Genomic DNA, 25,620 nt, shown 5'->3' on the forward strand with positions numbered 1-25,620 from the left:
AAATATATGAAGCAAAATACATGAATGAATCATTCATGTATCAGACTTCTGTCCCCCCTCTGGATGCATGCCTGGTGAGATTGGTCTACTTTTTATTAGTTTACACGGCCAGTGGCAAAGCAGCAATGCTGAATGCTACCCCGGGACAGGAATACAAATTACCTTTGGCAATGTAACAATTTTTTAGATTAATAAAGTGTGTTTTGTTCAGGCTCAGCCTTTGCTGATGAGGATTGACCAGAACTCAGAGTCACGTTGACAGTTATTGACAGTTGCCGTGGTGTCAATGAACTCTTTCTCACCCATGCCTAATCTATCACAATCTCTGACATGATTATACTGCAGGAAGTGCTGATTCACTCAGCTAGCGATCAGTTCATTGATTCACTGTTAGAACAGGCGTACCACAACTAACAGTCCCCAAATAAGGAGACAATACTTGTCCAAAGATGGTTAATTAGTCTTTCTTCAATTCAGACCATTGAGGAAATAATTAAGAAGTCATCAGGCTAAACAAAACATGTGTGCTTGGAGCATATTATAATACCCATTTTACATGTGTGTGTGTGTGTGTGTGTGTGTGTGTGTGTGGGGGGGGGGGGGGGGGTCCTATCAAGGATAAAGGTTTTAGCCTTTAAATGTAATCATGTTATAAGCCAAATTTCAGGCTGGATGCATGATCTGGAATAAAACCTCAGGCGTTTTCAAGAAATGCAAACATTAAGAAAAAATGTGATGATGTCCTGATAATGAAAACCTTTTCATTATAACCTGTTTATAAAAAATTGTTGCAGTGTAGCAACTCAGTGTGGCAATTAATTTGACTGTTCTCCAGTGTGTACTGTATATATATATAATCAAATTAATTGCTACATTGAGTTGCTACACTATGCATAATCTTTTTATAAACTGGTTATAATGACAAGGTTTCCATTATATCTTTGTTTGTAGAAAGACATTTCTAACTATGTGCTCTTTTCTTAGATAACATGGATTTATGGATGTGAAATTTCCCCAATAAAATTACAAAATAATTAAATGGTTGGTTTGGTGTCAAAATAATCTTAATTTTGTCCCAGAATGTCCCTGATGTACATTCATCAGTTGTGTCTTCTTTATTTTTTACAAAAAATCACATTAGTTATTGACATCCTCAAATCTTGAGACAAACTTTCAGTTTGTGAGTTTTAATATTTATTCCATTAACATAGAAGGTATGTACGTTCCAATTCCTGTAACTCTTGCCTCTTAGAGTGGCTGAAGGAAGGAGGTAATAGCACAGATCTGACAAATTTCTGAGAATTTGAGGTTCATCATTATGTAAGTCTGCAAGAAAGATTATGTACCTGTCAAATCCAATGTTACAAATATAGGGTTAAAAATATACGGATATATTCTTTCTGGTCATGTGCTAATTGTGCTCCCATTTTTTTTTTTTTCGTGGGGGAGATGTTGACAGAGGATACTTTACTGCTGTAAGAACCTATTGATTTTGTCTAATTATAATTTCATAGCAATATGCCATATAAGTCTCCCATATCCCTAAAGTATCATAGTAATAATATGTAGGCCCATTGTAAGCCTCCCATTTCCCTGAAGTGTCCTAAAGTTGTTTGTATGTAATATTAATTAAGTTAATGATGTTTATGTTTATTTTGATATTTTACTTTGCATCTTTATTGTGTTTTATCACTTGTGTTTTAAGATAAGCCCATAGTGGGTTTCTAATTTAATGATCCAGTTCAAATGAAATCAATTCAGGTGTTATTTACAGAGGATTGTTGGCTAAAAAGAGGGAGAACAGGATAAACTTATCTAAAGTGAGAAATAATATATTGGCATAATCTTAAATCTAAAGGTGCCCTTTTGCGTTATTTTTTCCAACCCGCATTTTGTGAAGATCCGCCCTACTCTGCCTCTGATTGGAGATGAGCCTCATCTCTAACCAACCCAATCAACAAAGGTAACGATATTAACCAATTAGAGCCATAGTAAGGCGGGTCCTCACGGAATGCGGGTAGGGTGAAATAAACCGGCTGATCTTCTACAAACATCATCACTTCACGCCCTTGTGACGTAATCAACGCTCGTCCAGTGAGCATGGCGATTCTGCGGATAAACATGCTGACACACTCACGATGTTTTTGGGATATATAGAGTGATTGTTGTTAAATAATCGCAACTGGTTTCATCTCCATGTTTTAGTCGTTCATTTGCGCTCTTGTTTTTGCTAACTCTGAGCTGCCAGCAGGCCTTTCCAGCAGCAACATGCAGTGTGTGAAGGTCGGACACTTTGCTTTAGTTGCGTCCAGAGCTCTCCGCTCCAGCAGGGTTTGCTGCCCAGGTGATATTAAAGTGTCGGCCTGCTGTCGGGTCCACTTCCCCGTCAGCCAAACTCGCTTTTGTCAAACAGTGGCCACAGTTATTCGTGTCCCTCAGCACATGCAGAAGCGCGTGGAGAACGTGAAGCAGACACGAGGCAAAAACAAGATCAACACCATCAAAGCTGGAAGACTCCTTATCCAGAGCAGGAACCCCGAGCTGAACCAGTCTGTGGGATACATCCTGGGGAAGTTCGAGGAGCCTGTTCTCTGCTCGAAAGGATGGAAACACAACAGATCACTCGGTGACCATTTCACCGTGAACAACATCAAGGCTGTTGCACCTTTCCTTGTTGAGGAGCATAAAGAGGATGCTGAGGGGAAAACGCCGGTGACGTTTGATAATCTGCGCATCTGCAAGGAGCTGGTGGAGACTTTGGACAGTATCAACATTACTAAACCCACTACTGTGCAACTGCAGACCATACCAAAGGTTATGAGAGGTCACAACATCCTTGTTGCAGCAGAGACTGGCAGTGGAAAAACACTGAGTTACCTCCTGCCTGTTGTTCACAAATTACAGACTGAAAGGGCGTCAGACATATCCGATGAAAGTGCAAAGATTCACACTGTGGTTCTTGTGCCCTCCAGAGAGCTAGCTGAGCAAGTGGCAGCTGTTTCTAAGACTGTGTGCGCTCCATTTGGCCTGCGGACAAGCACTGTGGGTGGTGGACGAGGTGTAGGACGGATCAAGATGGTCTTCAAGAGAGGTTCCCCAGACATTTTAGTGGCCACGCCAGGCGCTCTGGTCAAGGCCCTGCGGAGACGCTGCCTGGACATGAGTGAGCTTAGATTCTTGGTGGTAGACGAGGCTGACACCATGTTTGACCCCAGCTTTTCTGACATGTTAGAAAGCATCCTGCTCCAGTCGCACATTGCAAGTGATCCTAAAGAAACACAGGGCCCCGGCCATAAAGCCCAGCTGCTGGTTGTGGGGGCCACCTTCCCCGGTGGTGTCGGGGAAGTCCTCAGCAAGGTGACAGACCTTGGCAAAATGGTGGTTATCAAGAGTAAAATGCTGCACTTCCTCATGCCGCATGTCAAGCAGACATTCCTGAAGGTGAAGGGTGCTGACAAGGTCCTGGAGCTCCACCAAGCCTTGAAACTGCTTCAGCAGGAAAAAGGAGGAGGTGCTGCTGTGGTGTTCTGCAACAAGTCGGCCACTGTCAACTGGTTGGGGTACTCAATGGAGGAGATGGGGGTGCAGCACACACGTCTGCAAGGGGAGATGCCCGGTGCCTTGCGTGCGGGAATCTTCCGCTCCTTCCAGAAGGGCATGACAGATGTATTGATATGCACAGACATTGCCTCACGTGGCCTGGACACATCTCGGGTGCGCTTGGTTGTCAACTACGACTTCCCAGAATCTCACACAGACTACATCCACAGAGCAGGGCGGGTGGGAAGAGCAGGTGGGATTGTGGATGGGGAGGTGCTCAGCTTCGTCACTCACGCCTGGGATGTGGAGCTGGTGCAGAAAATTGAGACTGCTGCACGTAGGAGAACTAGTTTGCCTGGAATGGAATCTCAAATACATGAGCCAAAACCCAAAATAGCACAGAAAGAGGAGTAGAAGTGTTGTGTTTGTGTGTGTGGAAAGCAGCCTGCGGAGTTTGTTACTTTATGGGTGATGTTGGGTTGCCACACTCTGAATGTGAAAAACAGGTTTGATTTTTTTTTTTCAGCATGATTTGCACTAATTGCCCTAAACAGTGAAACTGAAGTTGACAGGTCACTACTCCGTTCATTCTTCCCAGTACTGTCACTTACCAAAATGACAAAAAGAGTTTTTTGAAAGATAAAATAAACCAGTTGTGCTTGATCCTGGTTTGGATAGAGATTCTATTATGATAGGGGTACATCAGTTTACACATTTCAAGCTGGAATAATATGATTGGGAGATTAATTGAAATTACATTGGGGTTTTTTCACGTAAAGGGGTTGAAATTGCTTAGCTTTAAGTGCTAATACATTCAAAGGACTAAAATACTGTAAAACAGTATTGGGGAAAATATGGAAAACACCCAGCGTGATCTTTTTATTTAAATGTAATGTACTGCTGCCATCATGAAGCAAATGTCAGTTGCCTTTATTTCCTGATGTAAATGTTTGTTTAAAGTAATGAGTCTGCTCATCAGTGCTGTATTTGGACTAAATATAGTGTTGTTGTTGTTATTATTATTATTATTACTAATCATCTGATGTAAAATTTATATTAAAATAGTTTCACTTCAAATTTGCATATTCTTTATACTTTTTTTTCATATTTAATTTGTCTTTATTTTTTCCTGCACTAAACTGAAAAGCACAGTAAATTGGACAAATATCTTATAGTTTGTTTGAGCTGTTGCCTAAACCATTTAGACATTTTAAATATGATTCAAGTTTCATAAACATTATGCTGTGGACAATTCCTGTCTGAAACTGCCATTCAATATCTCTCTTGAAATTTATGGAGACTCAACTTCATCTTCCATGATATGATTGTAAGTAGTGACCCATAATATTTTTCAGCATAGTAACATGCACTGAAAATGTTTGGCCACAAGAGGACGCCATTTGTCTTATTCCAGCATATGTGCCTTGATTGCTCTGCTGATTCTGCTGAGTGAAACATGTAAACAGATTTTTGTTCTTTTTTGATTAGGACAGGTTATTTGGCACATGGCCACAAATGGACTAGAAACAGTCAAAAGCCCACCGGCTAGTTTCTGAAACGTTTTATGAACTCCTGTACCTCCCTCTCATGTTTGCCGTACAGACACAATTTAAACAGCAGTAACCATGAATCTGGTTGAGTTGAACACAGGCCAAAACCTGACATCTCCACTGTTGATGTGGTAGGTCTGCTGCACTTGAAAGGATTTTTTCCCCTTCTTCCATGCTTGTGAGTGCTTGTTGAAAGGAAACCGCAAAAAAAGTGTAAACATGAAAATCTGCCAGAGTGAAGAAAATCTTTCAAGATCATATTTCAAAGGTAATAACTTTTCCTGTGACCCCGATGTTACGGAAACTAGTTCAACTGGGTGTTATTTTAATCATGATGTAAATAGTTTTCATGGATTATGCACATATCACAATAAATAATAATAATGCTCAAGTGATTGTGGAAGTGTAGAGATTATTGGAGCACACATATCTCAGCGTGAGGCAGACAGACAGACGTGTCAACGGCTCGGACAGTAACAAGGGGTTTCCATCAGAATGCCTGGAATTTAGCTGCGGTTGTCCTTCCCCGGCTGGGGTCAACATCTTTAAGCATGACCCCCCCCCCCCCCCCCCCTCTGCCCCCTCCAGGTTCACATTTCATCCAACTGTACCCTGACAACAAGGAGCTCAGTATCCACTTATAGCATGAGAAGAGGAATGCCCCCTTCCTCCACCCAACTGACCCCAGAAAAAAATGAAATGATCAAATACTCAAATTAAATATAAAATCTTAAGGGCCTCAAAGGTCCACTCCACTGACTTCACACATGATGTCCAGTGACTTCTACTCATCTGAATACTACACAGCCAGTAAAAACAGTTATTTAATGCCTTCTGTGGCTCTGGAGGGACTTTATCGAGGTTAAGGAAATAACCCCTGATGAGATCACAGTGATTTCATCAGGGTGGTACCAGCTTGGGATAATACTAAACAACAACTTAATAAACCGAGCCTGCATTACAAACTGGGGGTGTGAAGTTTGAAAGATGTGGGCATTTACCAGGCAGGGAGGTCCCACGCATTATGGGAAACATAAAGTCTGGATATATCAACCTCTGCTGCTTTGAATGTGATGAGTTTGTATTGTACAATGTAAGTGATGGAGGAAAATATCTAGCCTACAGTCCTTGTTTTTGGGGAAAGTTTATTTGAAGATAATATGAGGCCTTAGCTGTCTGAATTAATTAAATAAAGTGGATATCTTCTACAGTTTCAGTCTGGTTGGTTAAACAAAGCAAGGGAGAAGCCTAAAGATGACCTGAGGGCACCTGCTCCTCACTCCTAGCCTAACAGACAAACAAACAACATTTGTCGACTTCCTCTCAAATATTTGAGCAGGTTGTGCATGTCTGGATGTCTTTCACAGGGATTCACCTTGATCTTTGTTTTTGACTTGGGACCAAAACATCACCCAGATTTGACATGATAGTCCCCTACAGGTGTTCATTAATAAAAATAAATAAATAAAATGCACCACTGCTATTGAAAAAAAACTGTTCAGGTGCATGTTCAGTCTTAAAAAGATCCCACATTAGAAAATGTTTTTTTTTTTTTTTTTTTTTTTTTTTTTTTTTAAATATGAACCCCCATGTGTAGTCCCAGTGGACAGCATAGGTGTTGGACTACAACGCGCTTGGTCCATTAATAATGACGCATTTCCTTTTGGACCCACGGTAGGATTATCTCCCCCCTCCCCATTTACACACACATGCACACAGAGAGAGACAGGGAGAGCCGCTGCTGCTGCTGCTCACACACTGTCCGTCCACTTGGAAATTTCCCTCAACGCGGAGGATATTTTACTGACTGTCGGCAAATGTGCATCTTCTCCGGGCTGACTGCTTGAAATGCCCCAGTAGAGGACCTGAAGGTAGGTGTGCTACCCTTTAATCGGCTTTATTCTGCTGCTCATCTTCCCCCCCGCAGCAGCAGCCGCAAGAAAATCTGTCTGACCTTCCTTCCGACCAAGCTTTATAATAACACTGCACGCCTCTTGTGTGAATTTGTGCGTGTGTGAGTGTACGTACGTACGTGTGTTTGTGTTTGTGTGCGTGTGTATCCCAGCCTCTCTGTGGCTGCACCGCATTTCAGCACCTCGGCTCGGGTTCTTTTGAATGGATCGCCGCTAAATTGTGTCTCAGAGGCTGCGATGCTCCTTTCAATCAACCAAACTTGTGGAGCCTTTTAAATGGTCGACTCTGGCATCGGTTGGTTGGTTTGTGGCGACTTTACAGACCACAGGGCTGCTGCTGCAAGGGGGGTGGGTGGAGGAGGGGGTGTCGCTTGGGTCGCCTGGTGAGGATCTTCTTTATTCTTCCCGTTTTTGGCAAAGCTCTTGTTTTTGGAGCTGCAGGACTCAGCCTGAGGCGCTAGTTGTGTGTGAGTGTGTGAGTGGGTGTGCGGAGTCAAACAGGCATGGAGAGTTCACGGATGGGGCTGCAAGTTAGATTGCACCAGTCAGGAGAAAACCAGCCTCCGCCATGTTAAGTTACCACCTCCAGTCAAGCTGCAACAATAATGTACCACAAGGAATTGTTTCCAACTTTTTTTTTCTCTCCTGATGCGAGAATGCAGCATCTCAAACACATGAAAGGGCGGCCACCTGTGCAAGCGTGGAGCCAGGTTGTGAATTTCCCAGTCAAGAAATTACAGCTTCACCATACAGTTGGACATTATACAGCTTGCAAGGAGGTTGGATGGTGGTGGTGGCGGGTGGGGGGTCTATGTTTTCAGGCGTGGGTGTTCATTCCCAGTGTGTTTTGTCCACGTCGAGGTGCATATGACTGCATTTTTCCCTGCACCCACACGCGCCTCACGGTTAAGGTGATAACTAGAACAGCGTGGGGGGGAAAAAAATCCAAACGCAAAGTGCGAAACATGTAATGTATGGATTCACCGCAGCAACAGCAGCTATCCATACATGTTATGTTTTCTGAAGATGTGAGCATGTCCGCCTGTGTCGGCACAGCTGCCACACCCCTTCATAGAAAGCCGAGGCACAGTCAATACCGATGATTTGCCTTGTATCATCATTGTAGGGTTACCTCCAAAAATAATATCTAATGTGTCCTGTGTGTCAGTGAGTTGACTGATCACTTGTGCGTGTGCCAAGTTTGCGCTCAAGGATCGATACTAGTATGGCAGTGAGTGGATCAGTCAGCAGCCAATGCATTTTCAGTGGTCCAGAGCACTAGTGTGGTGACTGTGAGCTGCTTAGGAGACAGACGTGATAGGGTCATATGAGCCACGGCACAGATGGAGCAGGAGATGCCTGAAATGTTTGATGTGCAACTGAGTTTCTCTGGCAGTTTAATGTGCAAAAGTAAATCGTCTCCTCTCTTCCCTTAACTCCCTTCCCTGCTCCCCTACTGGCTGCTTAGACCTTGGCTTGTCAGAAAAGAAAAAGACACATGGCCTTATAGGCTGCAAGCTCCAATGTGTGTGTATGTGTGTGTGTAATGCCTCATAAACGAGTGCTCTCCTCTGACTGGTTTTGTTACATATCCTCAAGCTATGTCCCAACACCAGTCTGGGTTTGAGATCCATTTGTGGCAGCATTTCTCATGGGAACGGTTGGCAGTATTATTAAATATCTTTCCCTCAATATAGAGGTGTGAAAAAAAGAGTGTCACTGATCTCCTCAAGTTGCACCACGTAAAAATCAAAATGGCAGATCTTGTCTTAATGAGCCAGGCCCCCTTTCTTTCTTCGGTGCTGATCAGTTATTCTGCCGCTTCATCTCCTGTGAAAATGTCATTTTCTCCTCCTGCCTCCTAGTTAACTGTTAGTATCAGCTGCTGCCACTAGTGTTTAGTATGCAGCTCGGCCACCCAGCGACAGCGCAGATCATTTATTAAACTGACCAAAGTCTATCTGGCTTCCCCGACATAAAAGCACCAATCAAAAGCTTTTTCATTATAAGAGCAACTGCTCTGACCTTTTGTGGAGAACGTGTTTAAGCACCAATCATGCTATTAGAATTTGGGACCTCATTTTCTCAAGCAGAGTCATCAGCAAATACACTCTTTTAATGTTTCGACTGTTCTAATATTTAGTGCTGATATCAGTGGAATGAAAGGAGTTGAAAGTGTTGTAAATTACATAAGTTATTCATGAGATGATGATTCTACTCCTTATGAACTTATGCCTTGCATGTGAGGGAGAAATTTCCATCTTTAAATGACTTTTAACAGAACTTTGTAGTGCATAGCGTGTTTTTGATTCACATGATAAAGCAAACAATTTTCTGACTAATTCTGACAGCCATGTTTGGTCTATAGCCTTGAGGGACTAATTATCAATGGTCGCGTGCCTCTGGCTTGTAAAGAGCTCCGAGGCCAATCTTATCTGGTAAAGCAGGGGTTACTCATCAGCAGCATATGGCTAATTTATTGATTTGTGCCCGTTTTTTTCTGCATGAAAACAGGCTTCGCTGTCACTGGTAACCACAGAGAGGAAATAATGAGCAACCCATAATGACATTTTAATCAGAGGGGGCACAATGTTAATGTGTGGGACCATGTGAGGGAATGCCTAGTTAAATGACATATGTTAAACTTTTAACATATTATTTGCACCGTTACAAACTAGCAGTAGGCATTGACCCTTGTTACAGTTAATGCAGCATGAACTGTGAAAAATCAGTTTCTATTCTGCTTGTTTCCCAGCGCAGCTCTCAGCTGATCACCTGGAATTCATTCTGTGTTTTTTTTAATGGATCTCAGGGCCTGAAACAAACGGGTTGCCAGGTTGGTAGCTAGGCATCAGTGACTGGTTGCCAAAATCTGGCAAGAATAATTGCCATCATTTTGGTCTGATTATGTACATTTAATAGATTAAATGCTTGTAAGGTACAGCACATTAATTAGCAGGTAAACATTAAAACGCTAAATAATGACCTTACGCAGGCATAATCACATGCTTTGGTTTGTCAGTCTCTGCAGTGAATGACGATTTGAATGGTTTTAAAATGTTCAGCTAGGATATACCATTTTTTTTGTATTCATGTTTTGAAGCGTTCCTCTTCTGTGATTTCAACCTTGTGTAACCATGATGCACCCTCAAGGATAAGATTACCTGCCTTCTCAGTTATACCACAAATAATGATTATTTTCATTTTCAATCAATCTGTCAGTTATTTTCTGAACTAATTGATTTGTTGTTTGGTCTATATACTGCCCCAACATAGTGAAAACTATTTTCTGGCTTCTTTAATCTTCTTTAAAACATTTTTGGTTGTGAACTGGTGGTTGGGACAAACAAAGGTATTTGAGGATGGCATCGTAGGCTTTGGTAAAGAGCGATTGGCATTTGTCACCATCTTTTGACATTTTATGGACCAAACAACTAATTGATTACTCGAGAAATGAATGGACAGAAAATAATCATCATTTGCCGCCCCACTGTCGAAGTTTTCTGTCACATTTGAGGGGGAGATAAAGGGTCTGAATGGAGGCTGAGGAAGGTCTGGCCTAGTTCAAGTTAACAATATCACAGAATTTCACACTTGGTTGTGACCAAGCCAAGGCATGCGTAACCTTAAACATAAGAGTCAAATCACAAGATTCCAAGGAGGACTTCCTCTAGAAAAAGGGGCCCCTGTGTCTGGCCCTACTAAGTGTATAATACTCGCTTAGTGTTTGATAGTTCCAGACAGAGAAAGCGTTGTATCACTTTCCATGCTCTGTGGTCTCGTATTAGAGAATTATAACTGGCAACATGCAACCAGCTCACAAAACATTCAACTGTCACAGGTTTGAGCCAAAGTTACATTTTGTAAAGATCAATGACCATGAAATAATTAGAAAATCCCATCAGCACTGAAGTGTGCAACCAAAGTTGTGATTGAGGATGTCATTGTTGGATGTATGAAGGAGAGGCTGCCTTATTGACACATACCATCTTTTTTGTTTTTTTTCCTCCACCTCCTACTGAGTTCTGGTTGCCTGCTTCCTACTCAATCCACTATCCAATGGAAATTGTCTCAGAAATAAGCCAGTACACTGGTTCCCTGCCAATAACATGAAGAACAATTTCTGCACAAGTGGCCTTTGCTAATTGCTTTTAAATTCTTAGCATGACTCGAGGATAGGAAACATTTGCAGTGTGGGTTTTTTTTTTCAGTCTATAATTAAACATGAAGTATGTTTCAGGAGGAGTAGTCTGTTTGAGCAACCAGTGCCTTGCAGCAGTCTCCATATGTGGTACTACACGCTGAGATGTAAGTCTGCAGACCCCCCAGTCTGGTTTAAAAATAAAAAAAAAATGTTTTTGTTAGGCTGAGCAGTATTGAGCAGCAGTGGTTGTCATAGTGACGGGGGGGATGAAGACTCATGCTGCCCACAACTTAGATGTTTTGAACATTTGGACTGGTACCCCAGTACAGTGAAATGCAAAATTAAGGTGGACATGGAGCACAATCATGACACTTTTCATGGACTGGGGTAGTTTTTTCATATTTATATTTCATAGAATTAAGCATGTTGTATGAGCTACCCTCATGAGTTAGCCAGTCATGTGGTGAAACAGGAGCTAAGAGTCCTGCCACCCAGTTGTGTGCTGTTGAGGACACTCAAGCTTACATTATGTGACATGAGAGTTTTAAATAGTGTGTGTGTGTATAATGTGTTGATCAGATGGTCAATTAAAAGATAATGCCAGGTTAAATATGGCGTGAAATGAAAATTGAAAGAGCCTTGTGTTGAAATGAGGTAAAGTCCCCCTGGTTAAGTTTGGCTTGTTGAAATGAATACCAGCTATTTCTGAATTTAAGTGTCTTCTTTATTAGCTTTCCTGAACAGTTTGTCATGGGGTCTGTTACAGCTGTTTGGCCATAAATATGTAAACACAAACTAAAATTGCCTAATTGTCTGCTGTTGATGTTAAAATGACCCTTGGTATTTAGTTTCCTCTCTTATTCAGGTAATTGTAATAATTATGTATAGTCTTTTCATTTGGTTCTGGTGGTGTTCTTTTATATTGTGCTAATATTGCACTAAAACCCTCAAATCTTTTTGGTGCTGATTTTTTTTTTTCACCTGAAGGATGAAACTGTTTAATTGTTTTGTCTTTCTCATTTGGACCCACTTTAACATACAACATTAGTGAGTTGTGTTCTGATCTTATTATTAAACATAATCAAATAATTCTCTGAGTCACACAAACATCTGTAAGATGGCTCAAATCCAATTTCAGTATAAAACTTCAGCTTGTCATGTATTTTGTTTTGGCCAAAAAGGAACTGTCATCTCGTCCCCCTGGCTGAGAGTGGACCTGCTCTGAAATGTGTTTCAGGTTGCAGCTGAGCTCTTCTGCTATTACTGGACTGCATCTCTGGCAGAAATCCCTGCTGCCATGGTTGCAACCTCAAGGCTCATGCCTCTTAGTCACCAGGGCAGAAATGTAACCTAATCAGGTGTCCGCTGCTGCCAGTACATAAGCACACCGCGCTGCGAACAGATGCGAGTGTAGATTGGCTGACTTGTACAGAACCACGTGTAGGCCAGGCACCCTTGTGAACCATCATACTATGTGACAGCCTGTATTTTTCACATTTTACATGGAATCCCTTATCAATCCTTATTTTGCCCCAGGCTGTAAAATTCCTTTACCACTTACTACTTCTCGGGAGCTATTTGATCTCGCCAAAGTTACCACAAAATGCAGTGGTTGCCTACTGGTTACAGAAGCATACCTATTACATGGAGATTGCAGGTTTACATTGCCAGACTGAGTCAGAAAGCCTGCAGTGAGGAAGTGAACTATGTATTACTCTTATCCACTACAACAAGTGCTCCAGATTCTACTAGTTGTCATTAATTCTGTCTTCATATCTGAGATGTGTTTGTAACTGATGAGAAAACATTATTTTATCCATGTTTAGAGGTATATTTCTATTGCAAGTTGTCTTTTTATTGAAGGTTGTAGTCTTAACATGCATTATGTGCCTAAGACCATGTGTAAACAGTAGTTAACAATCACAGTAAGAGAGGAGCAAATGAGATGAGTACCAAAGAAATATGAAAAAGGGGATAACCCAACGTTTTTATTTTAAAGATGAGCACAAGCAGGAAGATCCCTCAGCAGTTGGCTGTAACTATATCAAGTCCCTAAGTCATGAACAAATGGTGCTCTCATTACTCAACATGTTCCTTGTTTGTTGACAAATTTCAACATTTGTAGCACTCATCAAATTATTTTTGTCCCTGTGACGTTACGGTTTGTGGAAAATAATCCTGCGCTGGAATTCCCCTGGAAGTGAGTGCGGAGCAGCTCACAGCTTTGTTGAGCAGGGGTGAGTGAACATTCTGGGAGTGCTGGAAATGTATTCCACCCCTTCACTGCTCCTCAGCCCTCCTGCAGCCTGTGGGGCATCTATTCTTGGTTTTCCCATAAGGATAAATTCTTGCTCCAAATGTTTGGCTGCCAACTTGCATGGAGAGTAACCCCACTGTATAAGGCCACCCTGCTGGCAGGGGGGCTGAAATGGTCCCCAGTGTTGCAGAATAGAAAGGACGAATGTGAGGGTGATGGATAACTTGTTTGAGATTTACTTTCGCACTAATATCGTTTAGTCTTGACGGATTATTTTCCGGTTATTTGCTTGTTATTGTGAAATGTGTATTTTCCCTGGGCTTGGCACTTGATTGACCTTAGTCACTTATCAATAAATAGCTTGATGTTCTGGGTTAATCATTTACACCATAATATATCAAATCCTAACAAAGAAACAAGGTACCAGTGTCAAAATTGATGGCTTAAATTGATGTGACTCTGGCTATTTGCAGATATATAACCACAGAATTTAAAAGTTTACCACACTATGTTCAGGTGGGACTGTTCATTTCCAGCTAAATATAATAAGTGCTACTTATGTCCTTTAGTTAACTAATCACAATGCAGACAAGACTTAAAGGGGCACTTCACGTATTTTAATATCGACTTGTAAGAGACAAATGTTAAAAAATGGTCAAAATCTAAGCTGCAAAAGCTCAGGCCAGTATTATTATAATGTTATTTTCTCAGATTACAAACATTTTTCTCCAGAGCTGTGGAATATATTCTATTATATTATATTATATTATATTATATTATTATTATATACAACTCTTTTCAGTCTGTGTATTATTCTCCGTAACTTGTAAACTAATCTTCATGTGTAAAACCTGGGCTGAAACAATTCATGAATTGACAGAAAATTAAGAAGCAGGTCTTTTTATAGGTCCTTTATTTTAACAAAAAATACATTACTGGATCCAGCTTCTGTTTTATTTTAATGTAAACTGGAAATATTGGAGTTTGGTACTGTTGGTTGGGCAAAACAAGACATTTGAAGATATCATCTTGGACTTTTGGAACTTGTAATTGGTATTTTGTCATTATTATCTGACATTTATAGACCAAACAAATAAATTGTGCATGCATATATTGCATGCATGGATGTTAATCTAATTCATCTTCAAATCCCTCTGTCAGACATTACGTACAACTGCAAGATTCCCTTCCAAGATTTTTTAAATTCTCAGGAATTCTAATTTGTGTGTCAGGTAATAATATAAGTGAGGACTGAAAACAGTTGGTTAAAACTGTAAGTATTAAGTGTATTGTCCTGTGAAGAGATGGTTGAGCCAGATGTCAGCGTCTGCTGTGATCCCATACAGATTTGACATGACAGATCTGACAGATGCTCGCTGATTGTACTTTGCATCCATTTCCATTTGTGCCTCATTTGTCTTTCTCCCCCGAGATGATTTTGTCATAGACGGTATCAGGGTGCAAGATCCATGTTGACTAATATGGCTCCATCACACATAGTGACATCTAACCATACGTAGGTGAAAATGTTTAACCCACTTGGCACAATGGCAGGATGAAAGTCATCTCTCATTTCTCCTGTGATATAATACATTATTTCCTTTTTTTACCCACTACAAGAAAACAATTCTTTACTTCTCTTAACCTTGTGATGATCTACTTATTTCATTTAACTTTTGTGTTTAATGTGTCTCCCTCTCAAGCATAAAAACCTGACACTGCAACATTCTGCAGATGGATGACACCAGAAATAGCACTTTAAGTGGCTGTTAATGTATGACTGTTACACAATCATACTGTAAGTGCTCCTTGCCCTTGGCCGAAACCTTTCTGTCTGGAACACACTTGTTTGTACCCCCCACGCTGTCCCTCTCCTACCACCCTCCTGCAAGCCTCTGATGTTGCTTTTGGAGGTTGTAGAGTGAATAAAGCTATATAAGGGAAACCATTCTTTGTTTATTAGTTAAGGGAGAGTACATGGGAGAGCTGCCAGGCCTCTCAGAGTAGAAAACGGGGACAGAAAGAAGGAAGATGAAACACCACTCAAACAGAGTGTACTCTGCTATGTAGAGCTGTAAACATCGCCCCTTTTTGTATCTTATGAGCATGGCAGCTGGCTTACATTACGTGTGGAAAGCTTAGTGCTAACCAAGTGGCTGAAAATAGCCTTTTATTTGTGCACTGTGCCATGGGCAGTGCCCACTAATGCCACTAGCCACAAGCATACAGTGGTTATGTTAGCTTCACAATGACTTCCAGTCTGGTGGTCGCTGTCAGTAGAGTTATGAGCCGGGTGGAGACTGTTGGAGAGAGGCCATCCACCTGCTGCAGGCAGCCTGTCTTCTAGTATGACTTATAGTTTAGCAGCAGCAGCAGCAGTAGTAGTAGTAGAAGTAGTAGGTGTATCTTAGTTGTTTGATTCTCATGTAAGCTTTGTTGCTATTTAACAAGATCAGCTAATAAGACATTACAGCCACTACATTTGGGTAAGATGGTTGCTAGAGTATGTGCCAGTAATATTTTTGACCAAATACCTTTAAATATGAATATTGTGACAATATTGTAGTGATCACTATTGATGATTTCACAAAAATGTACACATATATTTAGTAACCATAAGTAATGTGAATGTAATGATTAAGTGGGAAAATGCAATAGAACAGCTAGAACTGTTTCATAAGTTAAGCAAATGACATCACTTTACTGTAATGCAGCTTTTAAAACCAGCAAAAACAGGACCATATTATGATATTCAAAACCTAATATCTAGGCTCATATCACGATATTGATATAATATTGATATATTGCTCAGCCCTAATTGAGGTTTGATTTTTGTAGGTGTCAGCTGTTAGATGGCTGTTAAGTAGTTCAAGGATGTACATGTGTAATTCTTAATTTGCAGTTTAAGGTGTTGGATTTCTACAATCTGCATTAGAAAACAATATGTTGAGTGGCACTCTGTCTCCAATGACACACTTTGTGAAATGTGTCCAAAGGAAAGACTTGGATTGCTTAAGAGATTTCAGAAAACAGAACTTCTATATGTCAGTAGGACACATTATATTAACTAACAAGGTTTAGGTGTATTAGGAGTATAGCTGTTGTTTGGGTGGTGGAACATTGTAGTTGAGGTGGTGCTAAGTCATGAGTTGCAATGCTCACATTTGGTTGTCATCTTTTTATAATCACCATGGCTGTGCAGTTTGCAGCTGAATTATACTGCTCAGTGAATGCACTCCACATGAACTGGATGCATAAGGACTTACCTTCAGCTTGTTGGCGCATTGCGTTGTGTGGGATTAATTAAAAGCATGGGATGTGATGATTCATAAGCACTATATGCTTATTTTCTGAGGTCGCTGTTTGCAAACAGTCGCATAATCTCTTCTGTTCCCAGCTGGAATTTAATTGAGATAATCCAATGTCAGTATTTTCTGCTTTGCCAATTTAAAACAAGATTGTTTACTGTAATCTTCTGAACTTTAAGTTTGTGTGTGCACAGTGTTTCATATTGACGTGTCTATGGGGAGCTTGTTCTCCAGCTGGCAACAAGACAAATGCTGCATTGTCAGATTCCTCTCTTTAGATGGACTCGGGCGTTTTGTCTTTTGGACTCGGTGTAGAATGCCAGCCTTGTCCTCAGTAGGGTTATCTCCCCAGAGCAGAGCACACCCTCAGGGGAAATTACTTGGAGGGGGGGGGGGCATCCCCACCTACTCCTCCACCTCCTTGACAACAGTATTGAATGATGTCTCTCCCTTTTAAGGACTGAGTTCCTTGTTTGTTACTGTTAAAGCAAGGCATCCTCTCTATTAGTTGGAATATTATCTCTGTTCGTAAGGCTGGTAGGCAAACACCAGGTGGGAAATTTATTGCTGGCTGCTCTTAAGTGAATGTTCATGGAGACACTGAGTGCTGATTTGAATTGGCAACATGCACTGCTAGGATGGTGGATTTAAATGGCAGTTACAAGTGGCAGATGGGGAAATGGGATTTTTGTTTTTGATCTGTTTTCCTCGCTGTCAAGTGCAGCTTGTTCCCTGATTGGAGCTTTGTGAACTGTGCTGCCAAGCCTTTTACTTTCATGCAGCTGCAGGAGCAGGTGAGCCCTCCTGAACAACCTGGCATCCCTACGTGCTTTGGACTGCCACGCATTCCTGAGCTTTCTTTGACCCTACAGGGCTGTTATTAAAGCTGGCTGTGCTTACATGAAGGAAAAATACACATTTTTATGGGAGTGGATGCAGAGGTGTCACTTGGCATGTTGTGTTTGGTATGGTGTTAATTCGCAGGTGGACACAAAGATTTGAAAGAAATTGTAAACATTTGTGGAAATATTCTTATTTGCTTTCTTGCTGACAGCTAGATGTGAAAGAAGATTGATACATCAAATGATGTAATGTGAAAGCCACACATGGTTTTCTGGACAACAACAAAACACTGTTTTGATTCGCTCTATGCTCTACGATCTATGTTATTTTTGGTCCCAGCAAGCATCAGTTAAAAACCCACTGTTGCTACCTGCTAGCACCAAACGAAAAACACCTTTAGCGAGTAGCTGGCTAACGTAGTGGGTTATTTAGTACCTAAAGAGACAGATATTTTCCCTTAGGAGGTGGTGGAGACCAAAAATGGAGCTAAAAAAAAGACAATAGGACTTGAATTCATCAGGCGGACCCAAATATGACTCCAAATGAATGCTAATATATGCTTATGCTAACGTATTTGTCTAAGTAGGCAAATGTTTCCTGTTTTCAAGTTTGCAATATAAACTGAAAATGTCAATAAATGTTTACAGCTGTTTTTCTTTCTTTCCTTAACATCTGAAAATGATGTTACTTCAGATTTAAGCATGAAGTTAGAGGCAGTGGGCAATTAACTTGGCTTAGCTCGACATTGCAAACGACCTCCTGATTGCTGCAGACAACGGCCTTGTTTCCATCCTCATCCCCCTTGACCTCTCTGCTGCCTTCGATACCATTTCCCACTCCATCCTGCTCTCCCATCTCTCTGAGCTCATTGGCCTTACCAACACTGCTCTCTCCTGGTTCCAGTCTTACATCTCCAACCGTAAACAATACATCACTCTGCAAGGCTCCTACTCCACCACTGCAACAGTTAACCATGGCGTCCCCCAGGGATCTGTCCTTGGCCCCCTCCTCTTTACCATCTACTTGCTCCCCCTCGGTCAGATCATCCGCAACCATGGACTCAGTTTCCACTGTTATGCAGACGACACCCAACTGTACGTCAGCACCAAGCCCTCCTCACAACTCCCACCAATACAACTCAACAACTGTCTGCACGATATCAAAACCTGGATGACCAACAACCTTCTGAAACTCAACACCAACAAGACAGAGCTCATGGTGGTGGCCCCAGCACCACTGCTCAGGAAGGTTGGAGACCTCACCCTGGTCATCGACGGCTGTCCCACCTCCCCATCTCCCAAAGTGCGGAACCTGGGCGTCATCCTGGACCCCACACTCTCATTCAGTTTCCACATCCAGAGCATCACCAAATCTGCCTTCTTTCACCTCCGTAACATTTCAAGACTCCGGCCGTCACTCACCGACTCAGTCACCGAAACCCTCATTCATGCATTTGTCACCTCCCGTCTGGACTACTGCAATGGTGTCCTGTCTGGGCTGCCCAACAAAGCCCTAGACAGATTGCAGTATGTCCAGAACTCAGCTGCCAGGGTGTTAACCCACACCAAGCCCTGGCAGCACATCACCCCCATCCTCAAGAAACTCCACTGGCTGCCAATCAAACAACGCATCAGCTACAAAATCCTCCTCCTCACCTACAAATCACTTCACTCACTGGCACCCAAGTACATCACTGACCTCCTCCACCCGTACACCCAGTCACGGTCCCTGCGCTCCACCAGCAAGGACTTACTCTCCACTCCCCGCACCAGACTCAAGACCTTTGGTGACAGGGCTTTCTGTGCAATTGCCCCTACCCTTTGGAACACCCTGCCCCCTCCTATCCGTTCTGCTACTTCTCTGACACAGTTCCAAAAGCACCTCAAAACACACCTCTTCTCTCTTGCCTACCCTTGCGCTGGTCTCCTCCTTCAGTCTTGTCCCTGCCTTTGGTGTAGTTGTGGTATTCCTGCTGAAAGATAAGCCATCCTGGAATCAGCCCCAGTCTGCTGACTGAGCAGGAAACATTAGCAGCCACCCCCTCCTTCCGCAAACCCCCCAGCCCCAGACCTCAGCTCAGCCTACAACCTCACTTTCCCTCTTTATCTCACTCACTTTCTTTTTCTGCCACCAGAATCTATCCCTCTCTTAGTTCCTCTCTGCTCCTATCTCCATTTCACCACCCCGCCCGTTTACTCCTCAACCCGTTGGCTAGCAAGCATGTCAACACCTCAGCTGCAACGTAGTCACAGGGATGAAATGACACAGGTGGCTTTGCTTGGTTGTAAATCAGCAAATGAACACATCTGGTAAATGAAGGGTGTACTGATGCCTGAGTGACATTTGGAATTATTTTTCATTGCATGTGTCTGGGCAAAAAAAGGACTCCTGGTGTGAGGAGGAAACATCCGCTGCATGATTTGAGATTTCTGGAAATAGGTCACTTGACATTCATTTAGTTGGAGTTTAGTATCAATGTTACTTTCCTGCAAGGACACATCATGGGGCATAATTGTACATGTGTAGTTAGAAGATTTACTACAGTACCAAAAGAGAAAGATCAACCTGAAGAGGATTTGCTGGAAAATGCTATAACCATCTTGTGCCATCTGTTTTTCTCAATTACACTTTGGTACATTAGATTATTAGGCATTTGACACAGATAACTTGTCATGTGGTTTAGCCTATAAACCAGTTTTAAGATATTAAAATGTCTGACCAAGACCTGATTTTCAGGAGGGATTTTCCACAAATAGAAAGTGTGTTAGGTTACATGATGCGAGGGGACCAGTTGGATTTCCAACAGAATTATTATATTCATGTTTTAGGCTAGAAGCTGAAAAGGACAGCTGAAACAGATTCACAATGGGAGGGTATATACAATAATCTTTTGCAAAAACATAATAGTTTGACAGTGACTGAAAGAACTGTTAAATGTTAAACCATGTTTTACAGCTACAAAAACTCAGCTCTTTCATTGGATTTAAGAGAATGTGATGGTGCTTCCTCTGTGAGCTCTGATGTCTCTGAGCATCTGACTCTCCAAACAATGCAGAGTATTTAATGTGTATGAGGTGGATTGGGAGCGGCTCCTGCTTGCTCCTAACAATAGAACTGACAAGCAAAAGGGGCCAGCCTTTCACTTTGCAGACAGCACGAAAAAACTGGGCTCGGAATAGTTGGATTGTTCACCCACAATAGGCAGCCGCAGCCCTGTAAGGCAGTTTAACTCTCGTGTCATGTTTGTCTTCTCCTTCAGTGTCCCCGAGCCACTGCCCAGCCACCAGCCTGCTTTTTTTAATTGGTTCTCCTGCCTGGCGGTTGCTTTACCTGCCTGGAATTGTTTATTACATCAACTTGCGATGGAATTGCAGTGGACTTTTCAACGGTCTTTAGGACAGTGTCACACCTAGAAAAGCACTCATCCCTTTAATGGAAAAGCTGCTAATGGAAAAGATAAGAGATGGTAGAGCAGTGCTTATCCTAATTAAAATGTATGTCAATCCATATAGCTGTTGACTAAATTGGGTTTTGAAGGCCAGAGCTGCTTGAGCTACAGTAGCAGACAGTCTGCTCACAGCTGTCCACTCATAGAGCGGATTAGAGGACTGCCATATCTCTATGGCTAAGATGCAAAAGAAGATTAGGTTGGTAATCTGCAAGCCTGCCAGAGTGAGACGCTGCCTTTTAGACTGCACTTTGATGATTCATTGTGTCTTGTAAATGATGTCCTTACTTCTGTAGCAGCTTGTGCATTTTTGTATGGATCATTTTCTTTGGATGAGTTTAAGAGTGCAGCGCTGTTGTACTGGCCAGCATAATAAAGGCTTGTGCAGAATAAGTTTCTTTCATCAAACAAGTTAATGGTACTTTCACTTAAGAAACTTCTGCAGCATTCTCATTAGGTTTGGTGTAATTTCGGTCCATGCAGTTCTAATATTTCTAGTGGGGTGTTTGTTAGCAGTAATGAGATACATCCAGAGCTCAGTCACTCAGTTGTGCTCCACAGTAAAGAACTGAAAAGGCATTGTTCCTACACAATACAGCTATATGCATTTAATAATGATTTTTCACATTTTCCCCCAACTATTCACATGGATATAATTTAGTATCAACTTCAAATGCTTAGTTTACAGCATGGTTTACTTTTTATTTTTTATTTTTTATCAGAGTTGAGATCTTAGCTTCAGTGCTGAGATGTTAGGGGTTCAGCAAAGTGACCAAGTGCTGTAACCAGAGAACAATATCTATCATACTCTACCATGCAGTGCGAAAGTGGTATTTGATTCAAGCTGCTCTGCTATGCAATGACCGCTTGGCAGCTGGTGTCTCCCCCAATCAGCACGACGTGTATCATATGAAATCAGCAATGGAAAAGCTTGAAATCCTTATATAAGTTGCATGTAAGCGTGTTGTATACATGTCATCTTCCTTTTTACTTATTGTTAAATTACATTATTGTAGGATTTTCTATTAGCGAGATATTGAAGAGGCGATGGGCTTTATCCTGTTTGACCCCATTGATTGTGCAATTGTGTGTTGGTGTTCAGTGTCATTTAAACCCTGTTTGGTGCTTGACAGCCTCGCCCATGATGGCAGTGACAGTTTAAAGCCTCTCTGTCTCTCAGCTCTCTGTTTTCTGCCAAGATGGCTGTGTTCAGCTCTGAAGATGGTGAAGGAGGAAGGAGCATTTTGACAGGGTAATACATTTACTTTGAGGGATTGGTGATGTTTAATAAGCAACGAAAAGGAAATGAGTGACAATGCACAAGTAAAAGCTTCAGGCTGGAAATGCTGGCCATAGCAGCTGGTAAGATTGTCAAATGCCTAAAAATCCAGTTCTATGAACATAATGAACTCTCATCAGTGAGTGAATTATCTTAATGATCAATTCCCTCCATAACTGTAACGCTTCATGTAGGCTTTTTGTTACAATTTAATTGTCTGTTCCGCTTTTCTCAGCTGGTTATGGTTGCTGCTCAGAGGGTTGTAACTGGGACAGACTTGCCACCGTTTTATTTATTTCTGGATAGGAACGTTGTTAATGCAATTCCCTTGCATTATTATTGCAGAATATAGGCTTCAGAAAGCAATCACTTGAAGTGGCATGGGGATTTGTTTTAAGGCTACAAAGAACAGCTCATATAATCCCTTGATTTCCAATTTTGTGTTTTCCTTTTTCGATTTTTTTCCTTGCAGTCTTGGTCTATTTTGTCTCTCATACTGCTGAATCTTTGCTGTCACGGTTTATGCCAATGACAGTCCTCCCTGACCTCGTGGTATGGAAATAGGTTGCCCAGATGAATATCTTTTCATACTAAATTCTAGCGCTGATGTTCTGCTCTAATAGCAAGTGTCTTCCAGCAAACCTTGAAAAATTGTGTTTTTTCACCTTTTTTATATTTGCTTGTCTGACAGCCGAGCAGCATCATGAAACTCTCTCATTCATCTTGTTTGGTGCTAGTTTACAGTTTCTTCTGCCAAAGAGCAAATGGACACACGCAGTCACAATCACAAGTGTAAACCAAATGTAAATCACAAATGTAAACAAATTGCATCTCCCCCCCCCCCCCCCCCCCCCCCCCCCCTCCAGTTGGCAGGGTTGGTTTGATTCCATTCATGGAACTGGGAGTCGGGTTGAACAGGGATGAGGATCTGTGTAATTGAATTAGAAGCCATACCCTCCCTCTTTCTCTGGAAGGGCAGGACTAATCATTGAGGCTCTCCACCATCCAGAAAGAGAGTGTCGAATTTTTGCCTTGTATAGAAGAGAGACGAGAGGGGCTCTGTCTGCTCCGTGTGTGTATGTGTCCGTTTGTGTGTGGATCCGGGCCTATTTCGGTGAGTACATGTGGCTGCGTGGTGTTTGATTTCCAGAGATTGTCTATACCTTGAGCAGATTAAATGGTGTGTCTGGACACAGGGTTCCTGACCCCTTAACCTCTGATGAGGCATCTATGTAACAACTGTGTGTATGTGTGTGTGTGTGTGTGAGGCAAAGCAACAGCTGCTCTCCAGATGTCCTCAACACCCCCCACCACCAAAAAAAAAAAGAAAAAAAAAGAGAACTAATGAAAGAGAGTCTATACCCCAAAGAGGTATAGATGCGGCTCAGGGAATGTTTATATTTATTTATGAGCAGGCTAACATTTAGATTTGAGCACAAGAAATGAAATTCCACTGATCCCCCCCTTGTTGGTGGAGCAGCAGAAATGTCAGAGCCGGATATCTAAAAAGAAATCTGCAGATAAAACAAAACTACAAGCGTATATGATACTTGCATATTTCTGCCATCGAGTATTGATTAACAGATATTCATTTAAAAAAAAAAAAAAAAAACTTTATCCTTGCTGGTCACCGATTGATTGTCTTCAGGGTTGAACCAAAAACTTTCTGCATTTCCCACAGTCTCTATTATAGTGGTAGAAAATGTATTGCTCACTCATACAAACCCAGTGAGAGCAGATGGTTTGTGTTTATAAAGATGGAGGCATTATTGTTATTGGGCGTGCTGTTGGGTTCTGGTGAAAGGCAGCATCATTAACTTTAATTCATTAGATCTCTTCCTCTGTCTGTGGAATAAGGGAAATTCTATCTGGCACTTGCACCGAAAGGTTATCTGCGTCACACAGGTGGTAGGAAATATGTTTGCTTACTCACGGTATTATTTTCGTCAGACGAGACTAAACTAAATACGACGATGAATAAGATGAGACGATGATAGGACGGCACCAATGTCCTTAAACACTAAGAAGCAATCCACCTTTTTAAATTAAGTTGCACCGTTAATACAGTAATTACGGCAGCCCAATCAAATCTGAACGAGTGTCTTTAGGCTACCGTAATTACTGCAGTAGCACTACACAGTCCGATTTTGTTAACTTGTTCAAATTTAGTTGATTTGGTCATTTTCTTTGATTATTGTGCTTCTATTGTGGATCAGTAGGCTATGTAGAAAAATTGTGTCTTCATGTGTCTGTTTTATTTTTGTTTGTTGCTGAAATATCATCAGGAGTCTGCACGGATTGTTTTATTTTAAAAGTCGACCGGAAGTTTTATGCTGATTCTGTGAATGACTTCCTGTCCGGTGCATTCGGCTCTGTTGAGCTGAATGCATCATCTCTCTGATGACAGCAACAGTATGCTAGGAAGAAGAAGAAAAAAACCCAGGATACTTGGTCCCATTTTATAAATATGCAAATCAGAACATCAACATCTGGATGTATTTCTTTGACTATCAGACTAGGCTCCTTTAGCAAAGTTGCATTCCTAATCATTCAACAAGTGTACTTCATCAGGTAATAACATAAATCTTGTGAGATGAGTGAGAAAAAGAATAAAATGACATCTGTGGTTAGACTAGATTGACTGAAATGTTAATTACAATAAATCTGCTTTCAAAGACTAAAAAGGACTATCAAAAGACTAAATGAGTTTCATGGGCTAAAACTACACTAATATACTTTGGGTTTTCTTTTGACTAAAATCAGACTAGACAAGACTTTTAGGCGACTAACATGTAACCAAAAAAATATACGGTGGACTAGATATGACAAAAACGAATAAGGGCATTTGACACAGGACTAAGAGTAAAACTAATTTAAAAAATAGCTGACAAAATTAACACTGCTTATTCATACTTGAACTGTTTATATTCAGCAGGTTTGCCAGGTGTTATGAAGCTTCATGAACAGCACCATGTTTAACAGTAAAGTTTAATTCTTGTCCTGTCTCTATATTTTTACAGGGCTTTTTTTAGAGGCTAATAAGTGCTATATGATGAGTGCAATGCTAGACAGGTGGCTCCCAATGAGAGGGCGGTGGGTAATGAGTCCCCTACCACACAAGGAACCCCCTCCCACCCCCCCACCTGCATGTATTAGGCCCAGATCCCATGGACCCATTTAGCTAATTACATATCTGGGTCTGCTACTTATCCATGGGAGTGGTGGAAGACACCAGACAATTAGTTAGTGGGCCAGTCAGTCAGTCTGCGCTGCCGGGCTGAGCTGTGATGTTTGCTATGATTTAGGACCTCTATTCCCCTGCTGCAGACAACTAGAAA

At 41.6% G+C, this 25,620-nt stretch overlaps 2 protein-coding genes across 3 annotated transcripts in view; both read left to right on the forward strand.

Annotated features, from left to right (window-relative positions):
• The first annotated feature begins 2,108 nt into the window (after positions 1 to 2,108).
• ddx28 (DEAD (Asp-Glu-Ala-Asp) box polypeptide 28) lies at positions 2,109 to 4,603 on the forward strand. Its single transcript, XM_062417584.1, has one exon. It carries the CDS (start codon positions 2,269 to 2,271, stop codon positions 3,952 to 3,954), a length of 1,686 nt encoding a protein of 561 aa, XP_062273568.1. The 5' UTR covers positions 2,109 to 2,268; the 3' UTR covers positions 3,955 to 4,603.
• Positions 4,604 to 6,826: 2,223 nt separating this feature from the next.
• The window catches only part of tln2a (talin 2a), a 92,332-nt gene continuing 73,538 nt past the window's right edge, over positions 6,827 to 25,620 (forward strand). For both annotated transcript variants that reach the window (XM_062421057.1, XM_062421049.1), the window contains exon 1: positions 6,827 to 6,961. The gene's annotated coding sequence lies outside the window, so the exon portion shown is untranslated. The remainder of the gene's footprint in view (positions 6,962 to 25,620) is intronic.

The sequence above is a fragment of the Scomber scombrus genome, chromosome 1 (genome assembly GCF_963691925.1).
Source record: "Scomber scombrus chromosome 1, fScoSco1.1, whole genome shotgun sequence".
NCBI lineage: Eukaryota > Metazoa > Chordata > Actinopteri > Scombriformes > Scombridae > Scomber > Scomber scombrus.